At 42.6% G+C, this 15,937-nt stretch overlaps 1 protein-coding gene across 4 annotated transcripts in view; it reads right to left on the bottom strand.

The window, feature by feature from the left end:
* Positions 1-15,937, bottom strand: part of Wdr59 (WD repeat domain 59) — an 86,335-nt gene that overhangs the window by 12,540 nt on the left and 57,858 nt on the right. The window contains exons 21-25 of one of the 4 annotated variants that reach the window (XM_037427403.2): positions 9,561-9,584; positions 7,277-7,343; positions 6,155-6,272; positions 5,272-5,414; positions 5,078-5,185 (exon numbers count right to left, since the gene is read on the bottom strand). In XM_037427403.2, coding sequence (XP_037283300.2) covers positions 5,078-5,185; positions 5,272-5,414; positions 6,155-6,272; positions 7,277-7,343; positions 9,561-9,584 — 460 coding nt within the window. Of the gene's footprint in view, positions 1-5,077; positions 5,186-5,271; positions 5,415-6,154; positions 6,273-7,276; positions 7,344-9,560; positions 9,588-15,937 lie in introns of those variants that run through there. The other 3 variants (XM_037427402.2, XM_037427404.2, XR_012886898.1) reach the window with 3 other exon arrangements.

Raw genomic sequence — 15,937 nt, 5'->3', positions numbered from 1 at the left:
AAGTTCTTTCATGGTCGTCGGCTTGGAAAATTCTGCGACTGCTCGAAGTTTTGCTGGGTCTGGTAATACGCCGTGCTTGGACACGATGTGGCCTAGGATTACGAGCTCGCGTGCAGCAAAGCGGCATTTTTTCAGGTTAAGCTGCAGACCAGCGTTGGTCAGACAACTCAAAACGTGCCTGAGGCGAAGGAGGTGCGTAGGAAAGTCATGGGAGAAAACCACGACATCGTCGATGTAACAGAGGCACATATTCCATTTGAGGCCACGTAGAGTATTATCCATAAGACGTTCAAACGTGGCAGGCGCGTTACAAAACCCAAAGGGCATGACGTTAAATTCATGTAGTCCGTCTGGTGTAATAAATGCCGTTTTTTAGCGATCGGCTTCTGCCATTGGGACCTGCCAGTAGCCAGAGCGCAAATCTAGCGACGAGAAAAATTCCGCTCCGTGAAGGGTGTCAATGGCGTCATCAATGCGCGGCAAAGGATAGACGTCCTTGCGGGTTATCTTATTCAAACGACGATAGTCCACGCAAAATCGGACAGATCCGTCTTTCTTACGCACCAGGACGACGGGAGACGCCCAGGGACTGTGACATGGTCGAATGACGTCTCTACGAAGCATATCTTCGACTTGATCGCTGATGACGCGGCGCTCTTCAGCGGAGACACGGTATGGTCTTTGACGCAGTGGCTGGTGTAGGCCGGTGTCAACATGATGTTTGACTTGTGATGTGCAGCCCAGTGGAGGTTGCGACACATCGAACGAACTCCTGAACTCATGCAGAAGATCCAGCAGGTCGGCATGTTCGGTGGGAGTGAGAGTGTCGGCGATGGCGCTGGAAAACGTATCATTGGACGACTCCCCGAGTGCCGACAGTGCTTTTGCGTGGTCGCAGTAGTCGTCCGGGACATCAAACAAAAACGATGGGTCGAGATCCTGCACGCGGCCGAGACATTCCCCCGCAAGCAATGTGACAGGTGTGGAAAGCGGATTGCTTACGAACATGTTGCTTCTTCTGGCGGCAAGGTCAATTGTTGCGAAAGGCAGCGGCAAAGCTCGACGACATTTGAAGATATCGGAAGGCATAAAAAGAACTGTAGCGTCAGTGTAGGCGTTGCATGAAACGGGAACAAGGGCGAAATTTCCAGGCGGAATATCGGTATCTTCATGAACGAGCAACTTCGGCGACTGATGAGGAGCGTCCAGTAATGGGACATCACACAAGGGTGAAAACTCAACTTCTGCGCGTGCGCAGTCTATGACGGCATTATGGCGGGATAGGAAGTCCCACCCGAGGATGACGTCATGAGAACAGACAGGAAGAACAATAAACTCCACGATGTAAAGAATGCCTTCGATGGAGACTCTTGCAATGCAGGCTGCGAGAGGCGTTACTTGCTGTGCGCTTGCGGTGTGAACCGACAGTCCCGAAAGCGGTGTCGTTACTTTGCGTAATAAACGGCAGAGATTAGCGGCAATAACAGAAACAGCGGCGCCAGTGTCCACAAGGGCGAAAGTACAATAACCTTCAACAGTTACTGCGACCACGTTAGCAGGAGAGGAGCGAGGGCTTAGACAGTTCGAAAACGGCGCAGTTCTTGCCTCTTGAACTGCGTTGCTTAGTTTTCCTGGTCGGAGGGTCCGGGCCGGCGACGCATAGAGGAGGGCGATCCCCGACAAAGAGAGGGTACGCGTTGCGGCTGGAAGTCAAGGTGGTCAGTAGGCGCATAGCGAGGTGGCGAGACCGGCCCGTATTGGACGAAGGGTTGGCTGCCGGGATGCGACGACCGGGCATAGTTGCCGAACGTCTGAGGTCGACGGCGGCAGTAGCGAGCAACGTGTCCGCGAGTGAAGCAAGCGTAGCAAATCGGTCGGTTATCGGGCGTCCTCCAGGGATTGGCGACTGGTGCTGCCGCCTAAGGTGCAGTATAAGCAGCCGGGTGTGCGGGCTGTGAGCGCGTGGTGTAGGGTGGTTGCGGGAGCCTACGTACAGCGTCTGCATATGTGAGCGGTGCGGCTACGGGCTGCATCTCTTGCGAAAAGGCGAGAGGAGGAGCCACAGGCTGCGTTGCATAGGTTAGGGGCGCGGCCACAGGCTGAACGGCTGGCGGATAGGCGACAGGAGCGCCTACCGGCTGCGCGACACCCGGGCAGTGACCACGGCTAGCTAGAGGTGGCTCGTAGTGCGCAAAAGGAACAGCTTGTGCAACCTCTTCCATATAGCAGTGCGAAGCGGGGCAGGTAGACGGGTGGTGGTCTCGTGAGTAAAGGGCACTAGGGAAAGTTGGCAGGCGACTTCCTCACGGACGAAGGCTCGGACTTGCTGAAGCAATGGTGAATTGTCGGGCATGGAGTCGAAACTGGACAGCGACTCACCACCAGGCTGAGGCTGCCTAGTCAGAGTGCGTTGCTTCTTCAACTCGTTGTAGCTCTGACACAAGCTGACGACTTCAGAAACTGTGCTTGGATTCCTTGCCAAGAGCATTTGAAATGCGCCGTCGTCGATGCCCTTCAGGATGTTTTTGACCTTGTCAGATTCGGGCATGGTGTCATTCACACGTCAACAAAGGTCGACGACGTCCTCAATATAGCTGGTAAAGGTCTCGCCAGTATGCTGAGAGCGGACGCGCAAGCGCTGTTCTGCCCTCTGCTTGCGGACAGCCGGCCGACCGAACACTTCAGCACATGACGTCTTGAAGACGCTCCATGTGGGGATGTTGTGTTTGTGGTTATTAAACCACAATTCGGCGACGCCAGTGAGATAAAATATCACGTGGCCCAGCTTGTTGGCTTCATCCCACTTATTGTTGGCGCTCACCAGTTCGTAGTGCTCGAGCCAGTCTTCGACGTCGGTCCCATCCGCACCGCTGAAGACCTTCGGCTCCCGTAGCCTAGGATGGCCAGGGCAGTTGAACTGGAGCGAAGGCGTCGATGTAGTGGCGTTGGCAGTCATGACAGGTGGTAGCGTGCGGCTTCGCAGCTCCAGGGTGTAGCAACGGGGATTAACAGCACCTTCCACCAAATGTGAGGAGGTTTATTAGCCGTTAAAGACAGCGACGAGACAGCGTGAAGAACCGTCCAGCGATCGGCACAGCAACGAACCGAAGCATGAGCTGAGCGAGCCGGGTGTTGGCGATGCTGCTCGCTGCAGGCACATCTTCTTCTTCACATATATTGTTCTTGGGTGATTTACCTTCAAAAAGTATATTCTGAATTTTCTTTGGGTATTTTTTTCGTATATAGTCTTTTTATAGCACTGTTTACCAGCTGGCAACCTATAATTTCAGTCTTCACATTTTGATTCATTCCAAAATATTTTTATTGCTTAACAACATATATTTTTTGGAAAGAGCATTTCATTGTGGAAAATTTGGTATGCTGCACTGCTTGCTGGACTATTTTTCAGACTAGCAATAACAATTTTTCCAAGACATATGAAAAATAAACATTTTCGCACAATAACAAAAGAGTTAAGGAGTGGTACAACCGGTTCAAAGACGGTGGCACATCGGTGGAGAGCGAGCCACGCTTTGGTCGGCCATCAACATGCCGAAATTACCAGGTCATTGACGAAGTGAAGGCTGGGGTGATGCGGGACTGTCGTGCGACTACCCGGCAAATCGCAAAAGAGGTAAGCATCAGCACTTTCTCTGCACATCTCATTATGACCGAAGATTTGGCCATGAAGAGAGTTGCAGCGAAATTTGTGCCGAAACTGCTCACAGTGGAGCAAAAGTAACATTGTGTTGAAGTCTCACAGGAGAGCTGGATTTCACAAACAGTGACCCTAACTTCATGAACACCATTATCATTGGCGACGAGTCCTGTGTGTACGGGTACGACCCGGATACCGAATCTTAGTCATCACAGTAGAAGCATTCCACGTCACAAAAGACCAAAAAAGGCCCACCAAGTGCGCAGCAAGGTTGAAGTGATGCTGAGTGCTTTCTTTGACTCCCGCGGTGTGGTACACCACGAGTACGAACCACAGAGTCAAACAATCACCAAAGAATACTACTGGGATGTGTTCAGTCACCTACATGATGCTGTGCGGCACAAGAGATCCGAGTTGTGGTCAATAGGTAACTAGCACATCCATCACAACAATGCTCCTGCACATTCTTCACACTTGGTTCAGACTTTTTTGGCCAGTCAGGCTCCTGTAGTTCAACAGGCTCCTTACTCTCCTGATATGGCCCCTTGTGACTTCTGGCTGTTTCTTAAACTCAAGAGGACATTGAAAGGAGAGCGATTTCAGACAACAGAGGACATTATGGCTGCAACAACACCTGAACTAAACGCTATTCCGAAAAAGGCCTCCTCAGAATGCCTTCAACAATGGCAGCTCCACTGGAAGAAGCATGTGGGGACCCAAGGGGACTTTTTGGGGGATTAGTTTTCCAACGCTACAATTATGCCAGTATTTTTTTTCCACCAAAAGTAAAATACTTTTTTAACAGACCTCATACAATAAAAACTTTGATTACGAGCATTCTCTTTTTCCCAGTGTCCACCAAATAATTGCTAGAATCACAGTAGAAGCACTCGGTTTGAAATGGTTATTCATTCAATGAAATGCAATGGAAATTTTGAAAACGTAAAAACTTTGTGCCAACATTATTACAAAACTGCAGGCTGCTGAGAAAGTTTCAATGAAAGAAATGTTGCACAAATTTTATGCACCAATAAAGCTGGCCCATTTCGTTTTTGGATATGCCTTAACAGCATTTGATAGAATAAGACATGATACTCATACATTGCTTGAACTAGAACATATAGTCATGTTAATGTCTGTGAAGCATTTTCATTTCCAAATTTCGTTGCTGATATAGAGCTTTATAAATTATTCATATCCATGGCTGCCTATTTCATGAGTCTTTGTAACACACAGCAATCACTGGATGCCACATCTAACAATTGTAACATTTTCACTCATGTGAAATAATAAAAGCCTGACATATAGCAACACAAAATAGTATATAACAAAATGCATTCTATTTACATCTAAAATTGTATAGTATTTACAGATCCTCAATGCAATCCATACCTATAAAAATAAAAGATACAAACTTACCACGTACTGCAAGATGGCAGACGATGCAGTGTAAAGTAAGCTTTTTGCATTCGTCACACTGAACACTGCGAACATCACTTTTGCAGTAATGGCATACTGTAACAAAGTCTGCACATAAACAATAAACACCAGTGTAAGTATAATATCAGCGGCAGACCATAATACTAGCTGCAGTGCCAAAAATTTTGACTCACCGACTGCTTTCACCTTGGGTGGGCTTGTTGAGAGACACTTGAGAACACAAGCTCTTTGCTCATAAAGCTTCCATTTGTAGAGTACCTCTGCATACTTTTTCTTAAATTCGTCATACTGTGCGGATTTGCTAGGATCAAGGAGCCTACAGAAGAACAAGACAAAGCAGCATGCATGCTGTCCCAAATTAAGTCGTTTTGATAAACCATCATTGCCACAGTAATAACTGCTAATTTTAAAACAAGGATCATGAACAGGCTCAGACCACACAAAATAAATAAGTGAGTACCTACTGCATAACTAAAATTTTTCTCTGTGTTCTCCTGCATAACACACTAAGTCAGCTTTTTGAACATTAGCCCTCAAAGGCAATCATGAAAATACTGAGTACACTGCAATGTCAAAATGGCATTATTCTCTTCATTTCAGTGTACAGCAAGTCACTACCACCTACTGTAATAGTTGTACAACAATAGTGCAATGCTTCTAACAGTGTCCTATTTATATAACCACAATATAACTGTACATAAGAATAGCACAACAGCAGTACAGCCAGCTAAGCAAGCTAAAGAAACTATGAGAGATACAGTTCAGAAAGAACCCATTTGGGCCTCTCTTATTTTTAAGCTATTTGGCACAATAGTACATATAGAGTGCTTTCCCTTTAAGAAGTGACTAGTGTAAATACCCATATGATAGGTCATGCGTTCTTTCAAGTGGCAAAACATACTAGCATTTTGCACTACAGAAGAGCAGGCATATAATGTTATAAGTTTGATTTAAGCACTTAAGCCGCTTGCAGCTTTAAAGCATTCAGCATTCCAATACAGCTACGAGACAGCAAACAACACAATAATAAAAACGAGGAGTGCATTTGATGCTTACTTGCAGTTTATTCTGTGATTGGCGCGTTCTACTTCACGTGGATCAGGGCTGTTGTCCATAAATCGAATGTCATCTATGGAATCTGACCAGCTGTTTGAACGATTCCGCTTTAGTGACTCTGGAAAAAATATATTTGCATATACGAACATTACTGTAGCAAAGTAATACTTCAGACAAAGTGGCTTAAAAAAAACATGGTACACAGGCCACTAAAGCAGAGTGTGCATGGTACCAGTGATATTACACTCAAACCTCGATATAACGAACCCAGATATAACGAAGTACTGGTTATAACGAACTAAATAAATAATAGTCCTACAATAAATATAGTGTTAGGAATAAATCTTTATAACAAATTTTCTAGTATAACGAACCTATTTTCGTGTAAAATACAATTTTGTCATAATGAGGTTGGAGTGTAGCACCTTGCCTGCTCGGTTCTTTGAACGACTTGACATGGTTCTCTGCTTTACCTTGTTGCTGTCACTACCTTGTTGCTATAGTAACCCAACACACACACCTTAAAACCAGGAGCAATACTGCCTTCACCTGTTAGCACTGGCATCGAAGTTCTCCTCTGGTGGCTATTTATAATTTTTTTCCCTAATATGGATTTATCAAAATGTAGGCTTGCAAGCATGTATGCATGTACTTATGAGTAGTTTAATCTTTCTACTTCATTGTAGCGTATTAGCTTTTCATTTGTTATAAAACAGATGCGTATGCTACTTGAAGGTCACTGTTTAGCCCCACTACTCTTGCGTTTCTCATTAGTTCCACTTGGTTACTGCTCTTACTACGACGACATGTTATCAAACTTTTTATACACAGTACAGTTTCGTTCTAACATAAATGTTTGATGAAAAAAAAGAAAAATAAATATTCATGCAGTAGAATTATTTATAACCACTGTTATCATTTTATAGCAATAAGCCCTGAACAAAAAAATTGGTAAGTGCCACAGACGACAAAGGCTGTGCAATGAAATTCGCTGGCTTTGTGACAATGGGTCTGGACAGTTTTAGATAATAAAGAATGCCTGACAGCTGCCTGTGTGGCAGTACAATTTACTAGCTCAAGTAATAAGAAAAAATAGAGATAAGAGAAGGCTGCAGACATTACCCATATACAGTCCACCAAAGACCGAGTCTGAAGGGCCAGTTACTGTGTGGTATGGAGAGCCACCCACCTATTAGGAAACACGTCTAAATTAGCATCATAGGATGCATGTTGAAAATAAATTCAGAAGACCAAAGCATAGATGGCCTTTCGCTGACAAGCAAATCTCATATAAATTAAGTGACCATAATGCAGCACCTTTTAGTACTACCTCCACGCTTCTTTCTAGAACTCACACTTGTGCAACAGTTCGACAATAGTCAGTTTTTAAACTTTGAAGTAAGCAAAGAATAAAACTGCAATAAAAAAGCTTATAACATGTGCCTGTGCTAAAGTTAAAGATGTGGCAGTGCCAACATTGATGTTTGTTTCAATTTTTCAAGAAAAATGAAGCCACACTTCTTGAGCCAACACAGACATCACACATCCAGCTACTTGAAATATAACAACCTAAGTAAGAAACCAAGAGCCTCAACAGAACAGCTGAGTGGAGGCTTTACAGTTTGGATAAAATTGAATTGGTAGAACTTGAGAATAATATTTTTACAAACTGGCTCATACGGGTGCAAGGAATAACCTGACAAAAATATGGCAGAGGCACCTTATTCCTTTCAGTGAGCCTACAGTGCCCTTAAGTGCCTTTTGGCAAAGCCGAAATTTCCTTGGGCTTGAAACGTTAGCACAAGTACCTTCCCACAAATTTCGTTTCAGCTTTTCTTTTACGGCATATTATGATGATCACATGTATTATCAAGACTAAAGGGTTGTCTCACTATTTTCAATTCTCTCCCTCCCCCTTCATTTTTTTTCACTTCATTTAACTCTGTATTTCTAATTGCCTATTGATAAAATATCATACTGCAAAATTAACTTTTTGCTTTCACCTTAATCAACTAATGCCAATTTCAAGTAGTGTTTTGCTGAACTAAAATTTGCTATTTTTCAATGTTAACCTCCCACCCAATTTTTTATAACCTTGTCACATGCACACTTTCACTATCCACAAGCTCAATTTCTTTAGATTTCTTTCAAGATAATCTAACAATGCTTGAATTAATTTGCTAAGATAAACAACTAAAAAATAAAGTAACCTTATTCATTATACACACAAATACGAATAGTACACATTATTTGAAGGCTCTTAATCTGAACACTCCAGTGGTAGATGTTCTACTATCATGATTTACACTGCCTTACTTTTAAAACTTTATAGCAGCTAGAAAGAAAAGGCCTGCATAGAGAGAGATTGTCATTTGAGTCTTTTGCCTTAAAAAGTACTCGTGGCACTTCCCATGACACTATTCTGTATGTGTAAAGGCAGAGGCCTGTCCGTGAAGAATGTCTAGAAATTATTCATGCCTATATTTTATAATGTGCTCTCTTGTCTTCTGAAATACCACCACACAAGAAATAGTTACTTGAAGGGCCCATGACCAGGTCACATTGCACACTTTGGTTACACACGGCATGTTATAAGGTCCAACCCAAGGAGCATTTTAGTAACAATTTTTCAGACCACTTTGCTGCAGAAGTTACAAGGAATGGAACTGTCCTGATACCATGCCTCAAATAGCACACTGTCAGCACATACTCCCTTCACTTGGTTTAGGTAGTGTCCACAAGCCACATTTTTTCCCCACCTTCACTTCAGCACATGAGGCGAGGGAGGGCCTCATTCTCAGCTGAAGAGCCTTGCCTTCTGTTTTTTTTTCCTTCTCTTTATATTTTTATCCAAAGTGCACTTCCAATGTCACATTGTGCACTTTGCAATGGGTGAAGAATAAAATCATCTGCAACCATTATAGTGACATTCGATGAAGCACATGTCATGTAGAGCATGCATTTTTGTGGATTTCACTTTCTCTAAAAGTGCTGCCCATTCAGAAGAAAGTGTGCGCAGCCTTTCTTTTTTATTGGTATTGCCCTCAGTAGACATTTCATGCTTTGCAGACACAATAGCCATAAAAACACCTATGCCCTGTTGTCGAATGCTAGAACCTGGTGAGGGGCCCTTTGTATCACAACGCAGTCACCTTTGTGTGAAGCGCGGAGTACACACGAAGCTCCACTCGCAATCAAAGTAAATCACAAGTGCAAGGATCTGTCTGTAACGTGCATATCTTTCTCTCATTCTTAAGTTTTGTTCATGACCATATGCAATCTTGAAGGTCTTGTGCACACAGAGTAGAAAGCAAGTGCAGCAGAGGAAAAAAGGCATAGGCTGCAGAAGAGAACCCCATGGCAATACGTAACACAAGCAGAGCAGGTTTGAAACTATGGCACATACCTTCTGCCACCAGCTTCCAGTAAGCTGCTGAAGAGAAGAAAGTAAAAAGATAAAGAAACATGGCTCAAAGAACAGGCAAATAGTAATGACAGAAGGCTGCAGTGCAACTAAACAAGCCCAAAGCACCAGCGTCAAGCAAGAGCAAGGCCCACTGCATTTTAGTAAATAGTGATAAAAAAAAGGCAGCTCCCCCACCAACCCCATGCTCTGCATGCACAGCATGGTGATTGACAATGCATAAGATTCATAGTTATGTACCAAGCTTTGGTAAAGTCAGGCATACCAAATTTCGTAGATTGTCCTGTACGCTACTACTCAAGTCAATTTAGAGTCACAGTCGCTTAAAAATAAAAGCTGAATGTAAATGCTGCCAAATATTCAGGTGTGCATTGCATTAGGTAGAAGACTATTTCACCTATGTAATAACTTCAAGTTCAAGGCCATGTGCCGAGCTTGGAAGGAAAGAGTTCTTTTACAAGCTATGTGTTTTGAAAATTAGTCGGCCGTGTGAACAGCGCTGTTCAATTGAAAATAAGATTGCTCACATATTTTGTTATATAGTTCATATCACAATATAAATGCACCTGCTCACCAGGCGACTACTCATGCTTGCGCATGAAATCACAAGATTTTATTTCACAAACCGAACACTTACACCCAACTAAAATGTACCTTCAACTCAATAAAAGAGAAGTAAATTTTGACTTCAGCTCAAAGCATAGGAATCACATTTAAGGTATTGCAACTAACTTGCAACAGTAAAAGAAGAACATTTTACAGTTAACAGAAGTTAGTTTCCACCCTCATTGAATGGGCAGCTAAGAAAAATACTGTTTTCATTAAGATTTCATTAACATTAGAAATCTGTTTTCATTAATATTACAGTACCATGCTTGTTAATAGAATACAGAAAATAGCCCGAGTTCAGTTTTTGAATTTAATGACGAATCTCGGAGCTGGACCTCAGAATGACATCACGGATGTTAAGGCACTGTACTGTATTTGGTGCTTTGCAGCTCAGCAAAGGGTCTCACAACCTGTGTAACCCGTGAACATAAGTTCAGTTCTTGGCTCTTAAATCCACTTTAGTGAAATGTGCAAAAAATATGGCTAGGCACATCTGTATAAGTGTGCTATTTTTTTTATTGCACAAACACTTTGTTAAATGTGCAGCAGACTCCTAGACAATGTTTATTTGTTGTTTTTATTGCAATAGCAATTATATGGACACTCTCGGCTGGATTGTGCCGTCGGGGTCGCCATAACTCACCGTATATGTATACGTATCTATTTATATGAAAATGCAAGAAAGAAAAATAATCCAGAAAAAAACTCCGGGCACGGAATCGAACGTCCAACCTTCCGTTCATTAGCACGAGGCGTTAGACACTGAGCCACAAAGGAAAACCTCCTTCAACGTTGTAATGGCAAGCTATTTATATCTACCACGGGGGACATAGCGTGTTTTCAGCATTACCAGCGAGATGGCGCGATGAGCGCACTCAGCGCAAAAGTCAGCACCCAGCTCATCGCAATGTTACGATGCGCGCTCTTCTCCCACGCGTGCTTTGCTCCGCGGAGGGGGCCTTATCCGCGCACTTATCCTGTGGTGAGGGAGAATCGCATGCCTTCGGCTTTGATCAAAACAATTGCGTTTAGTTGCCAAGACCACAAAGATCCTTTCCCTCATTGGACAGGCCCCATTTGCGAAAAGAGCGCACTTTTCAAACACAGCGAAGTAACAACTGGGACACTTGTTAGTTCGCACTCATATCTGTACTTGTGATTATGTCTCACGCGTCGTTTTTGTTTAAACAGCGCATTAAGCATCGAGCTGTAAGTGTTTGGCTCTCGTCCTGTGCGTGTTGTTTTCGTGCATCATTTGTGCGGGAGTAGTGTGCCGCACATTTCAATCTGCTTGCTATTTTCAGTGCTACATTCCGTTGTTGCTATCGAATTCATGGCTTTGCCCTTGGGGCAAAACTGTGGCTTCTTTCAAACTACACTTTTTGTGTGTGTGTGATTTCAAACTTATCAACTCAAGAAATTTGTTTGCACTTGGCTTCCAGCCTCTAGAAAAAGTGTGGTAGCATTATCTGTGCCTTTGATTTTTTGTTACAGACGTGTGTAAAGAGCTGTACTAAATTAGATGACTGCAGTTCAAAACAAGGTTTCTTTTACTTTGAAAAGCAAAATACTTATCACTGCTAAGCATAACTTAAATCATACAATTTAAAAGAACAGCAAATAAACAGCCAGCATAAAATGTTTTCACAGTTCTGTAATATGTACAGTGAATGGGCTGAATAAACAGAGTAAGATACCAATAATCTCTTCTTTCTTTCACATGAAGATACTTATGTTTTAACATTTCTGCTGCTTAAAAAAAATTACTTAAGTGAAAATGCACAGTGCGAAATTGTCAGATAACGAGTAGATGTGGCAGTGTATTCGTAAGTTTTTGCAAATTCATCGAGAAGATACACTACCGTTTGTGACAATGACAAATGAGAAAAACACAACATGCCGAAAGCATGTGCAAGCAAGCATACACAATTTATTAAGTCGTCTAATTATTATTTCCATGAGAGCAGGCAGTGAAGAAAAGCATGGTAAGAATGTTATACCAGTGAAACCGAGCAAAGAAAATTGCTGCACACAAAAGTTCTCATGAAATCATACTTTATAAATCGTAAAAATGCTCTGGAAAAGAAGAGGATGGCAACAGAAAGAAGAAAGAAACAGGAGAGAAAGGAAAGGCAGGGATGTTAACCAGTCTGGAGCGAACTGTGTGCTACCCTACACTGGGGATAGGGATGAGGGAGTTTGAAATATGGAAAAATTTCATTAGAAGAAATGGGCAGAACAATTACAAGATGCTAATAACTTTTGGGATTGAATGGCTGTATTCAATACGTTCTCACAATTTCAGGCAAACTTACACACATCTGTCGTTCAAGCACTTTATGCTATTTTGGTTGTTGAATTATCAGCTTGCGAGCAAGTGTTAATGATACACAACAGCCTCACTCATACACTAGTTCATGGTGGTATCATCCTTTTAAAATACTAGTAGGCTTAATTAAAAGGTGTCTAGACCAAACATAGTCAGAGCATATACATATGTGTTGTCATAAAAAAAAAAAAAAAGAAGTTAATTCATTGTGGTCCATTATCGGGCTCCTCATGACAATGCAACACAGCTTCAGAAGTCTGAAGCAACACCATCTAGAGAGGAGGAAAAAAAAAGTAGGTCTGCCCATACTGACCCCCCACCTCCAAATGCGTCATCGCAGAGAGATTTGAGACATGATTATGCGAGAAGACACCCCTTACGGTTGTGCGAAATCCAGTTGAAGAATGGCGGATCAGTTTTCATAGGATGCCTACTGCTTTGAATATTCTCCGCTGCTGAATGCCTCAGGCCTTGCCGTTAAATTCTGATTGTGTCATTAACAATTTGCCAGCAAGAACAGTTTAAGATGTCTAGATGCTGCTTAGTACCATTACCCTAGAGGGCTTACATGCCAGTTCTGTAGATTTCCCTCAGATCTGGCTTAACAGGACACATGGCTGAAATCTGGTAAAGATTGCATGACAAAGAAAAGTTCCTCCCACCACAAGTAGACGGAAATGGCTGTAAGGAACCATAACACATGTGAGAATACGTTATTACTCTGTCCACTTTACAAAATCCCTATTCCAGACAATGCTGCGAAGCCTAAGCAACTTTCAGATACTGCTGAAAGATGCTTTAGGCTTTGCAGCATATCTGCGTTTGTGACTGAAAAGAGCAAGAAATTTCAACCTTACGTAAGTTTACATCACAATACATATAAAAATGATCTTGTAGGAAACAGTGCACATCTGAGCCTAAAAGCTGCGCAATAACGAGGGCAACATATTTGTGCAGCCCTGTCTGATAGCTGCTTTGGGATGCGGCATGAGAAAGCATCCCCGCAGGAGCGAGGCCTTTAGCACTTTGTTGTGCCCACAGGCTTCAGCAAAACCTTCACGTTTCAGTGGTCCTTTTCAGGAAAATTTTCCCCTGAGAAAGCCAAGCGTCAATTTAGGGGATGCCTGTGCACATTGTGCTAACCAGTGGGTAACCAGCAGCAGCATGGTTACAGAAAGTGCCAAGTGTGTACGTTGTTCGGAACGACGTCTCACAAATGATAGAATACAGCTGCAATTTGCAAGCATCAGATTGTGATGTAAACACCAATATCTGACCACTCATTACAGAAAGCTTCAAAGGCTGTGTGAGAGGGCAAATGTATACTGCAAGCATAAGATAACTCGGTTTGATCTAGTGAAGCTTAATTAATGCTGCTTAGCCAAACCGGTTCCAGGAATATATCTTTTAAATTGTCTTTATTGCTTTCCAATCACTTCAACATAGCTCTAATGTCGAACGCATAGTGAGAATAACTGATTTATACAATAATTATAGAACCTTTTGCTGTCACTTGTTTACATTCCAAAAAGAACAAACCGATAGTTTGCGTAAAGCTAGCATTGAAACTGATCCTGAAAAAAAACTTCGACAGCCCACAACACATTGGAGTACACACTCTCACAAGCACTCAATTTTTACGTTTTCATAGCGTGAGATAAAGGATGATGAGCAACAAAATGTGTGATTGGGTGTGAGAGCAAATAGAATGAATGCCGTTTAGATGGGGGCAGACGTATGAAAATGAGTGTTGGTCTATGTATCAATGAAGGTCAGTGACAGTGAGCTCGAGTAGAAGTGAGCAGGAATATGGATGACTGTTGGCGAGTGTGAGTAGAATTGAGGCATGAATGTGAATGTAGTACAGTAAAACCTCACTATATAAAAATCACTGGGGCCGCAAAAAATCTTCAAATTAAGTGGGTTTTCGAATTATCAGAACGTACAAATAAGTGGGATGCAAGGAACTTGGAAAAGTAATCAGGACTGGTTGTTTGCTCTGCAGGCTAGTTTGAAGCTCCAAGGATTATATTTTCCAACAATACCTGGTCTTAATTTTGCCGCAAACATGGGAGAACGGCGGGCCTCGGGGCTGCCACTGGGAGCAACAACAACAACAAAAAAAAGAGGACACTGTTCTCATCAATTGAAATGCGCATCTGCGGAAAACAAGACATTTTCACTGCAATACAGCAGTGACACGTTGGCAGTATGTCACCAGCACCTCACTGCGTCAGCATGTCATGATGCGACCATTTGCCCATTCTTTATGATAAAATAAAGAACTTAATGATGGCCAGTGTGATGAAGTTGGCAATGTGTTTTGGCAGGAAAACATGATCATTGAAGCTTTAGAACTTGGTTTTCCAAGTAGCCGTTGCAGGCAAGAACTCCACCAGCAGTGCAAGTGCACAAATTGCTGGAGCAATCGGCAATTGGAGGTTTGCATACCCTACATCACCAATTATCCCTACATCACCAATTATGCCAAACTGTCTTTTATTAATTCCTTTAGAATCCCAGAAAGAATGGGTAAATCATGACGCACTTATGTTGCGAGAGACAAACAATGTGCTGCTTGCGCGTCATTACTATGTTGCAGTGAAGCAAATTGTGTTTTCCACAGGCACACCATTTGGTTGACCACGAGACTGGCTTTTTTTTTTTGTGCGTGTGCACTGGAAGTAGCGAGGCTAGATTGCTTCAGCTGCCGATTATAAGTATCACTACATTTAATCGCCTTGTGGCTCTTAAGGGCCATTGTTTCCAAGAAGTAGTGGCAAAATAGGGATCGGGAACTGGCACAAGGCACCCAAAGTTCTCGAATTAACCGGACTGGCACTGACCACAACTTCAAATAATCCGTTCAAACTTACATTGCAAAATACGGGATTGCAGAAATATTTTGAATTAATCGGGATTTCTAAATACCCAAGTTGGAATTAAAGAGGTTTTGCTGTAAGGGCAGGGAAGTTGAAGTGCACATGAGGAGTACGAGCATTAGTGCATGCAGCTATATCAAAAAGTACAAATGTGATGAACTGTTAGAGAGCAATGTATGGGTTTGAGCAGGAATGGGACTGAGCACATTGCCTGAAAAAGTGTAGGTGAGGTAGTATGAATGGATACCATATGCACCTCTAGTGCCGAACTATGCACGGGACAGCTTTATGCATGTAAGTGTACTTATGTAACTTATTTTGCCATCTTGATATGCATAGAAACTGTTTTGTCCTAGCTTTAATTTATACTGTCTTCATGTCATTCTTACTTCTGCCATTATGCTTTATTTCTTGTTTTTTTTATTCTTTCTTTCTTTCAATATATTCATTACTTCTGCTAGGCTTACTCGTGCTATAAAAACCAAGGATGTGGATGTTAAACAATTTAGGACAATTTTTTTTTTTACCCACGATGGTTG

Source organism: Rhipicephalus microplus, chromosome X (assembly GCF_043290135.1).
Source record: "Rhipicephalus microplus isolate Deutch F79 chromosome X, USDA_Rmic, whole genome shotgun sequence".
Lineage (NCBI taxonomy): Eukaryota > Metazoa > Arthropoda > Arachnida > Ixodida > Ixodidae > Rhipicephalus > Rhipicephalus microplus.
The sequence above is the reverse complement of the archived record's forward strand: the minus strand, read 5'-3'. Positions and strand labels throughout refer to the sequence as shown.